This window comes from Podarcis erhardii (assembly GCF_964252035.2).
Source record: "Podarcis erhardii genome assembly, chromosome: 1".
Lineage (NCBI taxonomy): Eukaryota > Metazoa > Chordata > Lepidosauria > Squamata > Lacertidae > Podarcis > Podarcis erhardii.
Window position 1 is genome coordinate 22,174,570 of NC_138497.1, and position 20,602 is coordinate 22,195,171.

The 20,602-nt window shown below is 45.7% G+C and overlaps 1 protein-coding gene across 3 annotated transcripts in view; it reads left to right on the forward strand.

Moving 5' to 3' along the window:
- The first annotated feature begins 10,226 nt into the window (after nt 1-10,226).
- The window catches only part of PRIMA1 (proline rich membrane anchor 1), a 54,867-nt gene continuing 44,491 nt past the window's right edge, over nt 10,227-20,602 (forward strand). Inside the window, exons 1-2 of one of the 3 annotated variants that reach the window (XR_014157696.1) lie at nt 10,227-10,555; nt 11,412-11,555. Coding sequence is in view for 1 of the 3 variants with exons in the window: in XM_081866686.1 (XP_081722812.1) it covers nt 11,463-11,555 (93 nt within the window). In the remaining 2 variants the exon portion in view is untranslated. Of the gene's footprint in view, nt 10,556-10,968; nt 11,041-11,411; nt 11,556-20,602 lie in introns of those variants that run through there. The other 2 variants (XM_081866686.1, XR_014157697.1) reach the window with 2 other exon arrangements.

Here is a 20,602-nt window from a genome sequence, read left to right on the forward strand (position 1 = left end):
GGTTAACTCCTAAAAATATTGATTTGTTTCAGAACAACTATATACCGGTCTGGAATGGAATAAGGAAAGATTTAGAGATGTGGGGAAGAATGAAGTTATCTTTTTGGGGTAGAATCTCTATGGTAAAAATGAGTGTCCTTCCAAAGATGTTATTCTTGTTTCAGACTATCCCCATAATAAAGGGGGTAGTAATTTTTAAAGAGTGGCAAAGAGTGCTTTCAATGTATATCTGGCAGGGCAAGAAGCCGAGAATTAAATTTAAGTTATTAACGGATGCTAAGGAAAGAGGAGGCTTCGCCCTGCCGGACTTGAAACTATACTACTAAGCAGCATGTATTTGCTGGTTGAAAGAATGGATAAAACTAGAGAATAAGGAGTTATTAGATTTAGAAGGATTTTATAACAGATTTGGATGGCACACATATCTAAGGTGTGAAAAGAACAAAATTCATAAAGGTTTTGGGAACCACATATTTCAGAGTTCACTAATAGAAATATGAGATAGGTACAAAAACCTATTAGAACCTAGAGTTCCACACTGGTTGTCTCCATTAGAGGTTATGAGTGTAAAGAAAATAAATATGAGAGGTAATTGGATTACATATGGTGAATTGATAACCAAAGGAGGAAAATGGAAACTAAAGCCATATGAACAAGTTAGAGAGCATGTTTATGACTGGTTGCATTACTTTCAGGTTAATGAAATGTTTAAAAAAGACATTAAAGAAAGGGGTTTTGTAGAAAAAGATTCAAAGTTCCAGACGGAAGAGATAAATAATGATTGTAAAATTTTGTCAAAAATGTATAAAATATTGTTGGAATGGAATATGAAAGATGAGGAAGTTAAATCGGTAATGGTACAATGTGCCAAAGATTTTGGTTACAATATACAGTTTGAGGATTGGGAAAAAACTGTGGAAGGAGAACTTAAGATTCACTGCTTGTATGGCACTAAAAGAAAATGTTATGAAAATGTTTTACAGATGGTATATCACACCGGTAAAATTAGCAAAAATGTATAAGACGTGTAATAAGTGTTGGAAATGTAAGGAAAAAGAAGGAACGTTTTATCACATGTGGTGGGAGTGTAAGAAAGTGAAGGGATTCTGGGAGATGATATACAATGAAATGAAAAAGATGTTAAAATACACATTTGTAAAGAAACCAGAGATTTTTCTTTTAGGGATTACAGGAAAGGAAATAAGAAGAAAGGACTGTAAACTTTTCCAATATGCAGTTACAGCAGCAAGAATTCTACTGGCTCAGAAATGGAAACAAGAGGAAATACCGACGGTAGAAGAATGGAGACTGAAGCTGACAGACTATGTAGAACTGGACAGACTAACTGGGAAAATTAGATATCTTTGAGACCAAAAGTTCATCGAGGACTGGGGGAAATTTGTCGAATATCTGAAAAGAATGTGTGATGTGCAGACAACGCTAGTGGGGTTTCAAGAAGCACTGTGAAAGTTGAGATATATTGTTAAAAAGAAATAGAAGTGGGAGGGAAGTTTAATGGCAATATAAACAGAAGAAATGCGTAACTGAGAGGTATATATGGATGATTGTCAGAGAAGCTGAAGGAAGTCCAAATAGAACTAAATTTGTGGAAATTTCGATATGGTTGTTTATCTGTGTTGGAAAATTAATAAAAATTATTACAAAAAAAGATATCTAATTATTAAGCAGTTTAGAAAGGCTTACAAACAAACAGAGGCAGACTGCATGGCACACACAGCCCTGTCACCCCAACATGCCCTCCCAGTATCTGCTGCCTGAGGTGGCTGCCACACTCTGCCTAATAGTAGCATCATAGAACTGTAGAGTTGGAAGGTCCAGATCCCTGCAGTGCAGGAATCTCAGCTAAAGCATTCAGGACAGGTGGCGATCCAACCTCTGCTTAAAATCCCCCAAGGAAAGAGAGCCCACAACCTCTCATGGGAGTCCATTCTTACTGTCAGAAAGCTTTTCCTGAATTTGAGTCAGAAACTCCTTTCTTGTAAATTGAAGCCAATGGTTCGAGTCCTACCCTCCAGAGCAGGAGAAAACAAGCTTGTTCCCTCTTCCATCTGACAGCTCTTGAGAAGTTTGAAGATGGTTATCATATCTCCTCTCAGTCTCCTCTTTTCCAGACTAACACACCCAGCTCTTTCAACTGTTCCTCACAAGGCTTGGTTTCCAGACCCTTGATCATCTTGGTTGCCCTCCTCTGCACACATTCCAGCTTGCCAACATCCTTCCTAAATTGTCCCAGAACTGGACATAGTATTCCAGGTGTGGTCTGACCAAGGCAGAACAGAGTGGTACTATGACTTCCCTTGAACTGGACGCTATACTAGCTTTTTTAGGGTTTTGAACCTGGCCTTGTCTGGTCATTTTGCAACACAGGCTAAAGGGGGTCTTACTCTGTTTCAACCACTTGGTTTCAAAACCTGAATTATAAATCTACTTAAACAGTTCATAGGAACACTGACTTAACTGATACCAGTGTCTTGGCCATTGTAAAGCAGGTCATGTTTGTCCGAACTCATTCACCTGTGTACCTTAAGCCAGCATCCCTGGCTGCTGTGTTGCCTCTTGTATGAATGTGAGAAGAACGATGACCCTTTCAGTTCCCTGCTGTTGCTTCTTTTGAGTCATAGAAATAGAACAGAGAGCCCCGAAGAAGACTTGGACAATTGCTAGCGGCAAGAAGATCCACAGCCCTTTTGACATTAAGTCACTGTAAACGTTGAAAGAAGAAAATCAGTCCTGTAGTCTTTGACTTAACAGCGCCTAAAGCTTTATTTCTCATTCTGTCAGGAACTAAGAAGAATGTACACAGAGAGCACAATTTACTATTTCTGTGCTGCAACCAAGTGCAAAAATACCTTCAGGAAATCTTAGTTTCTCTTGCATCTCTGGCTCGGTATGACTGTAAGTGAATCAACCACAATCTATTAAGTGCTACATGTTGTGGGGCAAACTTGGGGGGACGGAGAGGGGTGGGCTGAAAGAGGCCCACTGTCCCGCCTGCCTGCCACAACATCGTTATGTATTGCAATCAATAATTATAACCAGGGTCATCGTGTCTGCGGCTCTTTGTTCAAAACTCAGGCTGACCATTTGCTTGCTCAAAGTCCATTTCTATATTTTGACTGCACAGCCTCCTTCTGTACCTCCACGACGTAACAGGGTGCTGTGAAAATACTTGTGTTCTCTTATTTCTTTATATTATTTATCTTCAATGGTTTTGTACCCCGCCTTTCACCAAGATGCCACCGAGCAGCTTACATCGAACAAACAAACAATAAAATTCAAGTGTGAGAAAAACAAATCCACAACTCCAATACACAGAAGAAAAAAGGCATTTTATTCCATACAAGATTTATATATCTAACTCTTTCTTTCCATGTGTTTTTACTAATTTGCTATATATAACATCCAGCAAAAATACAAAACATCAACAATAATAATGAGTGATAATAATATGAGTGATAAGGGTCATGGATTCAGATAACAAAAAAGAAGATTCTGGCGGAACATTGGGAAGAAGAAGAAGAAGAAGAAGAAGAAGAAGAAGAATGGGACGTGGGTGGCGCTGTGGGTTAAACCACAGAGCCTAGGACTTGCCGATCAGAAGGTTGGTGGTTCGATACCCCACGACAGGGTGAGCTCCTGTTGCTCGGTCCCTGCTCCTGCCAACCTAGTAGTTCGAAAGCACGTCAAAGTGCAAGTAGATAAATAGGTACCACTCTGGAGGGAAGGTAAACGGTGTTTCTGTGCGCTGCTCTGGTTCGCCAGAAGTGGCTTAGTCATGCTGGCCACATGACCCGGAAGCTGTACGCCGGCTCCCTTGGCCAATAAAGCCAGATGAGCAACCCCAGAGTCGGCCACGACTGGACCTAATGGTCAGGGGTCTCTTTACCTTTACCTTTTAATAATAATAATAATAATTCATGTATACCTCGCCCATCTGGCTGGGTTTCAACAGAATATTAAAATACAATAGTCTATTAAACATTAAAAGCTTCCCTAAAAAGGGCTGTCTTCAGATGTCTTCTAAAAGTCTGGTAGTTGTTTTTCTCTTTGACATCTGGTGGGAGGGCTGCTGCCACTACCAAGAAGGCCCTCTGCCTGGTTCCCTGTAACCTCACTTCTCACAATGAGGGAACCTCCAGAAGGCCCTCGGCACTGGACCTCAGTGTCCGGGCAGAACGATGGGGGTGGAGACGCTCCTTTGGGTATACTGTTTAGCAGTGCAACAGACTCCCTCAGAAGGTGGTGGACTCTCCTTCATTGGAGGCACTTAAAGAGAGGTTGGGCGGCCATCTGTCAAGCATTTTTTAGCTGTGACTCCTGCACTGCAGGGGGCTGGACTAGATGACCCTCAGAGTCCCTTCCAACTCTGGAGTTTTATGATTCCATGAAAACAACAGAACCTATTACAGTGAGCATGGTCATCTCATCATTATTCAACATTTCTGTGCATCCCAAAACAGTTGTCCACAATATCCCATGAGTTAATGAAAGGCTGTACAATTTATTTATTTATTTATTTATTTATTTATTACTGGGACACATATTCAGTAGCTTTATCCAACACAATATGGAATTCATTTGCTTCTGGGCCTTCCCTTTGTGCTTTCATCTCATAAGGAAGGTTTTCCACGAGTGCAATCTGTCAGACTTCTTGGAACCAAAACCCAAACAAATTAGAACGAGAGGTCTTCCAGCAATTTTCCGTTACCATCCTAGCTGCTGTTAACATAAGAAGATATTTGAAAAAGCTATGTTTCGTATTGCGTTATCAAATATCACCAATAAAGCCTTTTGTGGGTGGATTTATATATCTTAAAAGTCTACAGTTGCAGCCAAAGGCTGCACCAGCAGAAGGCTGCTCACTATCATTTTTATGACACTTCACACATCCAGATGGCTTTATAGTTTTTACATTTCTACAAACAGGTCTGCACTAAAGATTGCAGGACACTGTGCTGGAGGAGGCTGGCTGAGCCAGGAGAGCTGAGCTGAGAGGGCACCTCCACTCATTCCAAGCCTTCCCTTTCCAGCCCAGTGTAAGGGGGAGTTGCATACCCTCCAACATTTCTCTGATGGAAATAGGGGCATCCTATTCAACAACAACAATTTTATTATTTATACCTATCCAGCCACTCTGGGCGACTTCCAACATATATAAAAACAGAACAAAAACTTCCCTATATAGGGCTCCCTTCAGATGTCTGCTAAAGGTTGTATAGTTACTTATCTCCTTGGCTCGGGGGTTGCGTAACCCTATATTCCCTAAACATTTCTTCGATGAAAATAGGGACGTCCTACCATACCCTCCGACATTTCTCTGATATAAATAGGGACGTCCTAAGGGAAAGCCGGACATTCTGGGATCAAATCAGAAACCAAGACGGCTTCTGTAAATCCAGGAATGTCCCTGGAAAATAGGGACACTTGTCAGGTCTGGAGTTGGATTGCTCTGCAATCATTTTGGCTGCAATCTTATACACTAAGCCCACAATTTATGTGGGGGGTTACTTTCCAATGATTGCGCCTCAAGCCAAAATCGGGTATAGTCAAAACACATTGGGTTCAATTGTGGGTGGGATTGCAAAAATAAAAATAAAAATCATGGACCTGCTTTACAAATCAATCATGACTGATTGATTGATTGCCAAGCTGAATGCACACAAGTTAAATGTGCGTAAATTGCAGGCTTACCGTACTCACTTACACTGGAGTAAGTACTATTAAATCCGAGGCTCTCAAGACATCTCCCAGTATTTAGCTTCAACTATGCAACAGCATCAGGGTGTCCTTGGAAGATTCATTGGCTCAGATAGATAGGCAGATGTTAGCCAACTGAAAGGAATTATTCTTTACATCTTCTCTGTTTTGTGTCCGTGAAACCAGGATGAAATGGAAAGCCAAGTCCATTTTTCAAAGCCTTTACCTGTCATATTTCTCTGGCATTGGATTTATGAAGCAGTTGGTTCCCTAACTCAGCAGCGTCTGTGCCAGACAAATTAAATTTGATAATCCCGAATTCCACTTTCAATATGGTGCATTAGGCCCCAAGTCTTTGATCTCATTCCTAAACACCTTAAGCTCCTGGGTGCACAGCACCAAGGTATTTACACTTTCATAGCAACAGTAACCCCAACCATATATATATATATATATATATATATATATATATATATATATACACACACACACACTCTCTCTCTCTCAATCCAAAACTGGATCTGATTGAGACTATATGGCTGAAGTTTGAATCCTATGCCCATCAGGTGGAACAAGTCCCACTGAACTCATTTGGACTTATTTTCGAGGAGGCATAAACAGGATCTGCCAAAACATGACATGTTTAATGTGAGCAGAGAGAGTGACATGAAAACTGCAACTGCAAGCTGTTTGCTAGCAATCTGTAACGTGAGATAAATTTAACTTGCAGCCACAGCCTCCATTCACACAAGGAAGGCTTCCCTGCAATTTGCTCATTAACAGGCCAGCTAAAAACTCAGCTTGTTTTCCTTTTTCTACATTTGCTCGGCTTCTGTGTTCACAATGAGGCAAGGCTGTGGCAGCACTTTAGTAACAAAAGGCTGCGATTCGCTTCCCTGCAAAGATCAGTTAAATGCTCCCAGTGTTTTCATGATTAAACAAATGAATGTCACAAAGTGTCTTTTTCAGAACTCAGATAAAGGTGTATTGGGAGGCAGGAAGGAGGGTGGGGAAAGGAGAAGGCTGAAGGAAGGGTGAACACCAATAAACGCCATCTTCTTTGGCAAGCATGTCCAAAGTATCAATCTAGCATCAATCTAGTGCTCATGCTACACCAGTGTGGAGTAGTGGTTAGAGTTTCGGACTAGGACCTGGGAGACAAGAGTTCAAATCCCCACTCGGAGCTCACTGCCTCTCAGACAGGGTTATTGTGGAGATTAAATTGAGGACGGAGAAAACCATGTATGCCACATTGAGCTCCTTGGAAGAAAAAGATGGGATATAAATGCAATGAATATATAAGCATAATGTAACGCATATGGGGCCCTTATTTTTATATTGGGTTTAATCCAAGCTAAGTACGTCAAACGTGGGTCCCATTGAAATCAATGGGGCATGTTGCTCATGCCTTGTTTTAGTTCCCATTGGAATCAGTGGAACGTCAAGCTCCGCTAACATAGGCCCCGTCTGCACTAAACATTTAAAGCAGTGTTATATCACTTTAAAGAGACATGGCCTCCCCCAATGAATCCTGGGAGCTGCAGTTTGTTAAGGAGGCTATGGTGACCCCACCCCCCTCACAAAGCTACAATTCCCACAGATTCTTGGTGAGAGAGAGTGACTGTTAAACCACTCTGAGAATCGTTGTCCTGTCCTGTCCTGTCCTGTCCTACCAAAACCTTTCTCTGGCCCTGCACACACATACCTGAACCCCACCCCCAAAAAATGTCTTTTAACATGTGGATGAAGAGACATCAGGCTTGAGGGATCTACCTTTTTTTGTTTACTAGTACCCTGAGAACCACAAACTAGAGCCTAGTGCCAAAGGCACGAGGAGGCAGTTCCATTAGCACAAAGACTTTTGGGTCACACAACAGAATTGCCCCTCTGTCTCCCCTCCCTGAGTGCTTCCCGCCATTTTTGTCCTGGGTTTACCGCCTCCCAACCCTCTGGAGCAGATCTGGGGAGGGCACAGGGGTGCATGGAGAGGGAAGAGGCACAGATGGAGATCCTTAAGCCAATGGAACTACTTTTTTGGATACCCCCTACAGACTAAGAACTAAAGATTTCTGCGATCAGAGGGTTATTTGGAACACCAACACAGTTCACAGCCCTTCCACCCAAAAAGCTACTCCTAGTTACCATAAGCTTTCTTCACTCCAGTAAAATAATTTAAGGTGCCGTTGGGGCATTTTGTTGTTGCTCGTGTTAAGTGAAGTGAGAAATCCTTGCCAGGAAGTCACTCAGAGACCTATCAGTAGATCCAGATCAACCCATCACTTTTTTTAAAACACACACGCACACTTCTCAAAGTCATGCCAATCACAGCAGGTGGAGTGGAAATGGATTAGACAATTCCACGGAGGATAAATCTTACAACTATAATAGTTAAATGGAACTTCCATGGACAAGGACCTCTGTGTACCTCTGTGTACTAGAAGCTCATGAGTATCCAGAGGTTACTGGCTAGTCACTGTTGGAAACAGAATTCTGGATTGGATGGATTTTGGACTAGTGGCAGATAAAATGATGGATGGGAATAAGAGCTGGCTTATTCTTACTCCCCATCCATCATTTTAACCTGGGTAAGGCCGGTAGCAAAGTGGTAGAACACTTGTTTGGGGAACAAAACATCCCAGGTTTGATTCCCTGACATATATGTATAGTACTTGGGTTACAGGCGCTTCAGGTTACAGGCGCTTCAGGTTACAGACTCCGCTAGCCCAGAAATAGTACCTCGGGTTAAGAACTTTGCTTCAGGATAAGAACATAAATCGTGCGGCAGCGCAGCAGGCCTCATTAGCTAAAGTGGTACCTCAGGTTAAGAACAGTTTCAGGTTAAGAACGGACCTCTGGAATGAATTAAGTTCTTAACCTGAGGTACCACTGTATCTAAAAGCATCCTCTGAAGAGCTCTTCTGGATCCCCTCAGAGGTCTACCTATTGCTGCATCCTCCCCACAATGGCCAACCAGATTCCACAGTCAACTGAACAGCCAAAGATGTGGTCTCGGGTGCAGTCCTTGGCACCATCACCAGGTGGCGCAGAAAAAGACCTCTGTGTACAATCCCGGAGAAGAGCTACCAGGCATCCTCTACAACACGGAGCTATTTAGATCAATGGTCTGACTCCATATAAGGCAGCTTCCCTTTTTCCCATGCCCATGGGAAACCCCAAACAGGACAGGAGCACCACAGGAACCCACTCCCACATTCAGTCAGGCCATCAGTCCATCTAGCTCAATATTGCCTTCACGGACTGGCAGCACCTCTCCCAGATTTCAGACAGGGACCTCTTGCCAGACCTACCTGGAGATGCCAGGGGAATGAACTTGGGCCCCCTGGCACGCAAAGCAGATGAGCGAGCCACGGCCCTGGCCCCTCCATCTGGTTAGAAAGAGCCCGGATTGATTGCTGCTGCCGGTCAGAACCGACAACACTAGGCTCGCCCAATCGATGGCGTGTCCGGCGTTGGTGGTACAAAGGCAGCTGTGCTGCTTGCGAAGGCCCCGCCACTCCAGCCAGCGCGAACTGGCAGCGTCGGACCCGGACTGGGAAAAGGCTTTCGCTTCCCATCCGAGCTGCTTCGCGGGGCAGGGGGAGGCGGAGAGAGGAGGAGGAGAAAAAGAAAAAGAGCCGGGGGAAAACAACAACAACAACAACACACCTAACCACAACCTCGAGGCAAGTGCCAAGAACCCTCGCTAGGTGGGCATGAAAAATCACTGCAGAAGCGGCGGCACCAGGCAGGATTCAATTCGAAGGCGAGCCGGGGAGCCTCTAGCCGGCTTCGCTGCGCCCAGGCTCTTCCCACACTCCGGCGCCCCCTCCCTCCTTTCGCATGCCGCCGCCGCCGCTGCTGCTGCTGCTATCCCGCCGTGCCCTCCCCTCCCCTCCCCATCCCGGGAGTCCTTATCCCCCCCCCTCCCCGTTCATTCTCCTCCCCTCCTCCCTCCTCCCGCCGCCGCCGCTTCCAGGCTCTGCAGGGTTGATGGACAGCTGAGGATCCGCTACTCCGGCGGCGCGCTGGGCAAAAAAACAAACCAACCCCGAGAGACAGGGAGCCAAAGAATCTGGACTACTTGCAGCGGCAAAGGAGGGAAGCTTCGCGCGCCTCGGGAGCACTTCGACCCGCTTTTGGGGCGGCGAGGGGGAGAGATTCGCAGCTTCAAGCGGGAGGGGCGGGGGAAGGGAGGAGTTGACTCCCCCGCCCTCAATTAGCAACCCTCCCTTGGACTTTTTTTTTTTTTTTTTTTGGCGTGGTGGTCCTTCTGGTCCTCTTTGAGGAAGAGGAGCCGGGACTTGGAAGGCAACGACCACCCCCCCACCCCCAATTTGGGAGCAAAGGGCCCGCTCTGCAGAAGGAAGCAGCCGATCCGTTTTGTGCTCCTTTACCACAACAAGCCTCGCTCCGCTTCTCTCCTCCTTGTGATCCTGCTTCGATCGTCCCCACCTTCCCCGATCACCCCCTCTCCGCCCCGCCCCGCCCTCCGTGCCTCTGCCCCCCCCCCCCACGCGCCGCCGCTGCTCTTTGGATCCCGGGATACATGGGAGGCTCCGCTTCGCGCTGCCACGCGTTGGGTCGCAGGGGATCCCTCATCCCTCCTCCGGAAAGGAGTTTCCCCGCACCGGTTCCTCCGGCGAGCGGGCTCCCTGGGCGCTAAGAGGGAACTTCAGGCGCCTCGGCCGCGTTGGAGCAAGCCGCTTTCCTCGCAAACTTTTTTTTCCTGGGCAAAAGCACCCCGAGCCCTGCCCGCGTCAGCGCAACTCCAGCATGTAAAAGGGAGCGCCAGCGACGGCCTCTTTCTCTGCAGACGTGGCCCCTGCCGTCCCCAAGGGTAAGAGAAAGGCGAGATCCTTGTTGTTTCTGGGTCTTTGGTGAAAGCGACCCAAATTGGAGCGGGCGCTGCATGCTGCAGCGGCGGCAGTAAACTGGGTTCCGTCTGCTCCGAATAGCGCGCGGCCGCTGTCGCGCAGAGGCTGCAGCATCAGCTGCCTCGCACTCCCCTGCTTTCAGGCGGGGGGGACGTCCCTCGCCCCCTATACCGGCGTGGGGAAACTCTGGGATCCTATTAGTGCTTGGTGGGTGTGCTTGAATCATGGCGGTGGGGGATTGCTCGCGGCTAATAGGAAGTTTCGTTTTGCAGCAAGGCTGGTGGTGGTGTTAGACTTCCCCACAGAAATAAGAGCCCACTCCCAACTGTTTTAGGTTTAGCTCACATCCCAGCTCAGAAGCTGCGTGCAAAAGCTGCCTCCCTCCCGGCTTTCTCATCACAACCACCCTGTGAAGTGGAATAAGGGGTGCTCTGATTGATTTCTGCTTGTGGGTGCTCTTCCTGTCCTCCTTTTTTATTTCTCTCCAGGGCTTTTCTGGAGAGAGAGAGAGACATAGCTGTCAACCTTCCCTTTTTTTGTGGGAAATTCCCTTATTCCAGCGCCGTTTCCTGCTGCTTCCCCGCTGCTGTCCCGGATTGTTATATATCCCGTAGACTGTCCCTGGGACAGGTGAGGCTGCTGATCCCTTGTTTTCAAATCTGAAAGTTGACAGCTATGGAGAGAGAGGCTCTCCTAACCAAATCCAATCTGAGTTTTGCCATTGCTGGGGAGAGAACGGGAGTCAGCTGTTTGCACTGTGAATGGGATGTAATGAGGCACCACAGCTGCCCAAACTCTCTCTCTCTTCTTCTCTGCAAGGTAACACAGCTTGCTGCGAGGAGGAGACATCCCCGCTTCCCCACAGGAGTGATGCTCATCAGAGAAGTTTTGCTGCTCCTTCAGTGCTGCTGGTCTTCCCTGCTACTGCACTGGACCCTCCATCCCATCTGGGGCTTCATTCAGGTAATGTCAGGAAGTCCCTCCTTTCTTGCCCAGGTAGCCCACACCTGTGCTCTTCAAAGAGAACAAACTTCGGCAGCAAAGTACTTCTGTCCTTATTGCACTTGACGTTTGTGGGCGGCAGAGGGGTGAAGTACAAAAAGGAAGTGCTTTATTGCTAGGGTTACTGCTGTAGCAAAGTACTGTGCTTCTCTTTGAGATGTGAATACCTGGCCCAGGTGTAAAGCTGGTACGATTGTAGTTAGATTTGAGCTGTTTGCCATACACAGGACTAAGGCAGGGAGGCAGCAGCAGCAAAGAGCTGTCGTGTGTCAGAAGCAGCTACTGATTTTAGCAATAACAGAATGATTTGTGTTGTGAACACACCCTGAGCAATTCTTAAGCTTTGCAAAGAATTGATACAGGGTATACTTTTTTTGCATTTCATTGACCCTTGAACCTGCTGTTCACTCTTCTCTGTACCCACGTACAGGATACAAACATGCAGACATATGTGCATGATTCTGTACCTGTTCAGGATAGCAAGTCATGCATTTGATGAAGTGGGTTACTTCCATGAAAGCTTATCCCATAATAAACCCATTAGATCTTTAAGGTGCCGTAAGCTCTGTTGCTGTTTTTTTTGCTGCTACAGGCTAATATAGCTACCTCTTTGGAAGTCCTATGTGTGACAGTGGTGAAAAAGAGAGGGAGAGCGCATTTCTGTGTATGATCAATGCTCCTGTTCAGGGTGTTTGGTGTTTCTCTGAGCACAGGAAATAAAGGACCCAAGGTGCTTGTTGATTAGTGGATGTGGTTCGAGGTTATGAATGACCACAATCTTTGGTTCCCGGTTTTCATGCATGCTAGTTCTGATGTACGGGAAGTGAGCACTGCTCCTCAGGTAGCCAAATGGCACCACCCATGCACCACCTGTTATCAGTTGGCTTGACAGAAGGTCAACATTTGCAGCAGTTAAAAAAAATAAAGAAAAACTTCAAGAAAAGAACTAAGGGCAGTATCCCACCCCCCACCCCACCCAAAGCCCGGTGAAGACATGAAATCCCAACTAACTGTTGAGGAAAGGGGGAATGAATAGAAAACTGAGGGGAAGCATGGCATGGATGGGAGGGGCTGGAATTTGGACTAGGGGAGAATTCCATACTGCAGCATTTTGTTGCTGGCTCCTCTTGTTCATTCCATTTATTTTCCAATGTGTCCTAAATCTATATGTAGAAGTATCTCTCTCTGGTTGCTTCGTACCTCATTTCTCCGGTAAAGTAGATGGTTGGGTCTCAATTTCTATGGCGTAAATAAGCAAGCCAGCCTCTGAGGCTCAAGCAGCAGACCCGTTCTTTCCTTGCAGGTCTGCTCCATTCACTTGCAAAATGGAATAGGGGGAGAGAGATCGATGGTCAGTCTGAAAGGGCCAAAGGGATTATCTGGAGGGTAGGGTGCTGAATCTTCTCCTGCCCACCCCTAATTTCCCCCTGGCTTGGTCCCACAATCTTACTAAGATTACCAGGCTCTGATGTTGGAAGTGAAACTGCCCAGAGGATGGGATTGGGGATAGTCTGCGTTGTGAGGTTGTGAGGCTGGGGGAGGGAATTTCCTTGTACTGTACCTTCAAATTTTTGTTACACTGCAGCCCTGTGCACACCTGCCTGGCCCAGCTGAATTGAATGGGACTTCATTTGAAGTAAACATTCATAGGATCACACAATACGAGGCTGTTGTTAGAGTTCAGTTATTTGCAGAGCAGTGCAATGTTATGTTCAAACAAGGTAACACAAATCAGATCTTGGGTGGCTGTCCCAAAATGTTTCCTAATACTTGTGTTGTGAAGAAAAAGACTGCCAGCAAAGTGATGGAGTTGCAGTGGCAATGTTTTCTTGAGAGTGGTTTAAATCTGGAAAATCTGAAGTGTTACAAACTATCAGATTAGGTGATTCATGAACTGCTTTGTGCAGTTCAGACAGGTCTAAGAAGATTATTTTGATCAAACAGAGGGTGCAGTTTAGAGATCCAAACCACTGCATGAAAAGTCAGAATCTGACTCTATTCTCTCTTTGCTCACTGCTCACTGTGCTTCACTGAAAATGAATTTGGTGTTTAACTTGGATAAAGGAGCTTGTGTGATTTAGGGGTGGGGTGTCAGCTGAAGGCTGTCTGCGCCTTGTAAAAGTTTTTGTCCTTCCAATACTTTGGATGTGGTGAAGGGAGAAGAGCCATATCTCAGACGTGGAGCTTTGCTTGCAGAATGTTCCAGGTTCAATTTCCAGATTGAATCTATTTCCCTGAAAGTGTAGACAATCCTGAGCTAGTGGTCTGACCCAGTACAGTGGTACCTCGGGTTAAGAACTTAATTCGTTCCCGGGGTCCGTTCTTAACCTGACACTGTTCTTAACCTGAAGCACCACTTTAGCTAATGGGGCCTCCTGCTGTCACTGTGCCGCTGGAGCACGATTTCTGTTCTCATCCTGAAGCAAAATTCTTAACCTGAGGTACTATTTCTGGGTTAGCGGAGTCTGTAACCTGAAGCACCTGTAACCTGAAGCGTATGTAACATGAGGTACCACTGTAGAAGGCAGCTTGTTATGAGAGTCTCATATCTGCAACCAAAACAACAACAACAAATAGTTGAATTGCACACTTTTGGTGAATGCTGAAGATGCACGTCTCTATCATGGCCTGTATGCTTGAGATGTATATTTAAGGATCCTCCTTATCTCTGTAGTTTTAAGTTGTTTAAAACTGTTTTCAATATTGTGTTTCAACTGAGACCTTGAGGTGAAGGATGGGTAATTAATAGTAACAGTAATAGTAATGGAGCTGTTCCCAAACATTGTATTTATTTATTTTCCTCAAGTATACATCTGTTCCTAGCACAGTGCCAACATTTTAGGCCTCAGAGACATTAAAAAAAGCAGGCCTGCCATGTTTGGGAGAAAGCATAATTGGACACATGAATTCCTACATCAACAATGGTATAGGATGTGTGTTTATGAGTGTTTCGTGTTTATGAGCATTTGGTGCCTGGATGTGTGTTTTTCATAATCCCTTCATGCACTTCACATTTCCACATAGAAAAGTATTTATTATTCACCTCCCCCGCCTCGCTCCCCAAAAATTTACAACCTTTGCCGTTGTCTTTTTGTTTGTGTGCTAAAGGGCTTCATCCTTCCCCAATGCATTTAAGCGATCAACACCATTGAATTTGGTGCCCGTAGAATTCAGCTTGCTAATTCAGAGCAGGATCTGAGTCTTCCTGAATGTGCTGACAGGGAAGAGGGTTTTCAAAGTCTAATGACTGTAGGTGGCAATGTGTGCAAAACTAGGCCTCTCCAAATAGCCTAATTTCATTAGCAGTTTGGCAAGGCGTCTGTGATGTGGCTGTGAACTCGGAATCCACTGAGTGCAGGCTGAATCAGCTTTCCTGGTTCTCTGGTCCTCTGGTTTGCCATGTAGGCTGACCTTTGTGGATATGTGTGGCGACCAGCGATCAAGATGCATAGACCCAGAGGCGATAGGGCAGGGTGCAATTTATACAGATGAGTTCTTTCAGCCTTGCAGACTCCACTGTGATATATGCAACCTAAGTAAGCAGGATTGTGAGCATTGAAGCCAAGGGACATAGGAAGCTGTCTGATACTGAGCTGGATGATCGGTGCACCTAGCTAGTATTGTCTACACTGACTGGCAGAGGCTCCAGGGTTTTGGGAGGGTTTCCCAGTCCTGGAGAAGTTGGGCATTGAATCTGAGACTTTCTACATGCACAGCAGATTCTCTAGCACCAAATTATGTTGTTCCCTCCTCTCTCCCTTTGACATGCTACCTTTTGTGAGTTAACGCCTTGCTTGTAACTTAGATTTTGAGGGAGTAACTGATAACCTCAGTACTGTAAGTACAAAGAAAATGCTGTCCTTTCCCTTTGTTCTAAACTTGGCAGATTCCGCATTTTGCTGTGGATGTTGCTTGACGTAACTTTTTGCCTCTCGTCTTAAGATCTGTCAGCCGTCCAATTGCAAAACAAGGATCTTGTGCTGCCGCCGCTGCCGCCTGCCACGCTCTGAAATCCGGGTGGCTAAACAAGCTTGTGTAATTGAAACTGTGCATGCTTTGAAGGCAAATGTAATTATGTGAAAGGAACTGCTTTTTTTTTTTTTAAACCGACACCCTCCAATCAATCAGTCAGTCGCCATGACTTACAAAAGCACCCCTTATGCAAGCTTCATAGGTGATGTATATACAAATCACTAATACATTAAATTAGGTTTGTAAGTATACAAGGGTCCTTATTATGCCTGGGCTTCCCTTTCTAGTTTTACCAGGGGAAAATGATTTTGCCTTATCCATAGATTATGCTAGCATTTTTATCAGCATGAATCTGTTTCATTCCACATTAGACACATACAGGGGGGAAAAAACCAAACCAGAAGCAATTTGGTTAAATGTAGCAACTTTCTTTAGAATTTCAGCAATAGTACCGTTTCCGTGGGGTGATAAGAACATGAGAAGAGCTTGCAGGATCAGGCCGGCAGCTCATCTACTCCAGCATCCTGTTCTCATAATGGCCAATCAGATGGCTGTGGGAAACCTGCAAGCAGGATTCGAACACAAGAGCCCTCTCCCCTTCTGCAGTTTCCAGCAATTCCAGAAGCATTTAGGCCTCCAACTGTGGAGACAGAGCAGAGCCTCTTCCAGCCTTAGCCCTCTCCTCCATGAATTTGTCTTCTCTTCCTTGCAAGCCATCCAAATTGGTGACCCTCACTGCCTCTTGTGGGAGTGAGTTCCATAGTTTAACTCTGCATTGCTTGAAGCAGTGCTTCCTTTTATCTGCCCTGACTCTTCCAACATTCCTGTGGCGAAAGACCCTTAGGTATAATCGGTGCCGCACGAAATTGCCAGGTTCAGCGTGGCACAGTAGAGGGCATGTGGGGTCTTGTGCTTTTAACAGTTTCACAGAAGAAATAGTTTCAGCATGTTCTGCTTCTCCTCTTCCAGCTTTGTAGCAAAACAGAAAGATCAGCTCAAACCTCTCTTTTCTAAGCAGCTATTGGAAACACAGGAACCTTCTTCCAGATCTAGAAACCTCAGACCTGTCTCCCATAGATACAGTCTCCCATGTCATCAGTGTCAACCAAAATAATCAGTTTTGGCAAACAGCAGAGAAAGCCTTAAATTACTATATTCTTCCACAGAAGTCACAAATCTTAGAGAGAGAGAGAGAGAGAGAGAGAGAGAGAGAGAGAGAGAGAGAAATCACCAGCATTCCCAGGGAGGCAGTAAGTGACTTTTCAAAATGACATCATGCTCGCACTGGGATGTAACACCAATCTCATGATGCATACTTCCTATGTAAACATGCTCAATAGGCAGTGAATGCGAAAAAGATGTATTTACTTGGTCTTTTTGGAACAGGAAGTAAGAAAGCTGAGCCTTGTGGGCTATTAGAAATGAAGGTGGGCTACCATGTTTAGGCAAAATGGGTGTCTTCTGCTCACTGCCAATCCTGGTGGCCTTAGGGAATTTCTGCAAAGAAGGATGATGATTAGACACTTCATGATTAGACACATACAGAAACAAGAAAAAGTGAGTGGAGATTTGTTGGTATCATTTCTTCTTCTTTTATTTGCATTCTCCCACTCACTGTCTAGAGACACAGGCATCAGAAAGCTGCAGGTAATTACAGGTAATTACCTTAGAGATGTAGCAGAGGCATTAACAAGCACCACTCCTTTTTCAACTACTGCTTTGGCAGTCTAAGACAAGGGTAGCCACTTGACGAACTTCGTGGATGCAAGACAAGTTGACTAGGGCCATAAACTATATACAGTGGTACCTCAGGTTACAGACGCTTCAGGTTACAGACTCCACTAAGCCAGAAATAGTACCTCGGGTTAAGAACTTTGCCTCAGGATGAGAACAGAAATTGCGCAGTGGCAGCGGGAGGCCCTATTAGCTAAAGTGATACCCCAGGTTAAGAACGGTTTCAGGTTAAGAACGGACCTCCGGAACGAATTAAGTTCTTTAAAAAAAAAAAAAATACTCACTTTCCACATAACAAATTATCAAACCATATAATCACCTACATATTTTTCCCCCTCCCCCCCCCCATGGACTTCCCTCAGCTCCTCTCCCTGATTTTGCTGCACATATTTTCTCTGCATATTCTAAAATTGTATATATCCTTACATATCTGTCCATCATGTTATCAACAATAAATTTGTGTATGTTTGTTCAAAACCTGCCAAGGAGTCCAGTTCATTTTGTTGTGTTTTTAGATAATTTGTATAAAGTTCCCATTCCCCCTTGAAGTCACAGTTGTCCTTGTCTCGCAATTTGTATGTCAATTTGGCCAGTTCTGCATATGGAACGAATTAAGTTCTTAACCTGAGGTACTACTGTACATTATTTTACTATATTTATATACAGGCAACATGCAACTGCTGCAGGGATTACATTCCAGGGATACGTACCGTATTTTTCCGTGTATAACATGCCCCCATGTATAAGGCACCTACTATTTTTGGGGACTCCAAATTAAGAAAATGTGGGGAGATTGCCGAGAGTTGCTGAGCTTTTTGGGGGGAGGGGTGGCACAGAGTCGTTGAGCTTTCTTTAGGGGAGATTGCCGAAAATCATCTGTCCCCTCGCCGACAAAAGCCTCCAATTGCCCACCCTATTGCCGCAGCAACAGCCAATCAACACCAGCCCTTGATGCAGCCACCAATAACATGCCCAATAGCCAATGACAATCTCTGGCTCGCGGCAGCAACCAATCCCACATCCCCCCATGCACTATCCGTGTATAGGATGATCCCCAATTTTTTCCTTAATTTCTTAATAAAAAAACCCTCGTTTTATATACGGAAAAGTATGGTACATTATGCAAGTGGAGGACTCTGAACAGGAAAATTGTGCCTGTGTCTCCTAGGTTGGAATCAACCCATTTGCCAAAGGCCTCCTGCATGAGGACGCCATTGTTTCTGGTCAAGATGATTGTATATTGACACGGTTAAAAACAACAACGTGAGATAGTGTAGGAGTTAGCATGTTGGACTAGGACTGAGGAGAGGGGTATGTAAATCCCCGTTCATCCATAAAACATCCTGGGTGACCAGAGGCTTAGCTGGGGGGAGGGGCGCAAAGGGTGCCACACTGCAGGGGGGATGGGACACTTACCGCAGGGCCTGTCTCTCAGCCTAGCATAGCTAATAATAATAATAATAATAATAATAATAATAATAATAATAATTTATTTATACCCCGCCCATCTGGCTGGGCTTCCCTAGCCACTCTGGGCGGCTTCCAACAAAATATAAAAATACTGTAATACATCAAACATTAACAGCTTCCCTAAACAGGGCTGCCTTCAGATGTCTTCTAAAAGTCTGGTAGTTGTTTTTCTCTTTGACATCTGGTGGGAGGGCATTCCACAGGGCAGGTGCCACTACCGAGAAGGCCCTCTGCCTGGTTCCCTGTAACCTGGCTTCTCGCAGCGAGGAAACCGCCAGAAGGCCCTCGGCACTGGACCTCAGTGTCCGGGCAGAACGATGGGGGTGGAGACACTCCTTCACAGGGTTGCTGTGAAGAAAGAGGGCAGCTAATAAAAGCAGATTCACGGTCAACTTTAACCTGACGACTGCACATTGGCTCATCTGGAACGTGTGAGGGGTTCCTGCTCTTGATCTGAACAAGTGGCATCTCAGGTGAATGGAAGCATTCTGGATAACTAGGAGCAGCCGAGAGGGAGGATGGGTTTAACCTGTTCCTCCTGTGACAAAAATCTTGTCTTTGAAATTGAAGTATTGGGAGGGAATCTCCCACGGGTGGCAAATAGCAGCTTCAGTGAAATGATCCTCACTGAAGAGTGTGGCAGCTGCTATATGCTCTTTCTTTCAGAAATGCAGATGAAATGCAAATACATTTTTAACATCACATCTACTCTCGTATACAGATAGAAAAAGAGATTAAGCAGCTGGCTTATATTTCCCGTTGGCTACAATGCTAGGATTTAAAAAGGGTCTTCTCTTAGTTCCAGGTTAGTTTAAGTAGCACAGCTTAGCACTGAGGCAAGAGAATCCGAATCCTGCTGTATTTATGAACGTATGTGTCAGGGTTTCTGGGAGAAGTGAGGAGATGGCAGAGGAGACGGAAAGCGAGTGGGAGGAGGGAGAGAGAGACGAGGAAGAAGATGACGGAATTCGAAGGGAATCTATGAGCCTAAGCAGTGAGTCAGAGGATTCCCAAAAGGGAGCTAGCATGATCAGGCGAAAAGCAGGAGAAGAGAGAAGCTGTGAAAAGTCAGGAAAGGAGGGGAGAAAGCCCAGTGAAGCACAGACGCTGTCAGAGGGGTCTCAGCCGGAACGGAGTAAAGGGGGTGGAGTTGTCAGCCTCTCGGAGGGAGGAGGAACAGGAGAAAACAGAGAGAGGGGGTTGGAGCAAGGTGTTCAGCCGGAAAGGGTAGAGAGTGGAACAGGGGGCAGTATAGAGGACGAAGGAAAGGTCAAAAGCAACGTACGCGCGCCAAGTTCAAACATAGAGGCGCGCGGAAGTGGGGAAAGCTCAGAGGAGGAGCCCGGCCCCAAAGCCAGAAGGAGGGGGCAGGAGGCGGCAGAGGATTCAGCCTCAGGTGAATCCCGGAAAGAGAGAACCCAGGGGGGCAGAAAGACCCTGCGGAAAAGAAAGGAGAGGAAGAGGTGGTCTAGAGCCAGGCTATTAAGTTGGTGTGGAGGAGGGGAGGAGTCAGAGGGGGACTTCGGCGGTCTAACGTGACAGACGTACAGCCACAATGCTGAACTGTGAAAGAAGCAATTATCTTCAATAAACTTTTCCTGTAAGTAAACTATAACGGAGTAAGGTCTCTCGTGAGCTGGGACCCACCTGGGTGGCTGTGACAGAAAGTCCCCCTCCCTCTGAAAGCAAAATTTTTTTTTTGCGAAGCTCACGAACGGGGCAGCCATGAGTGCTGAGGAACAGCTGGCTGCACTCCGGGATCAGATTACCACTCTCACAACGGCAGTCATTGCTTCGCAGAAGAAGAATGCTGACTTGGAGAAAGCGTGCCA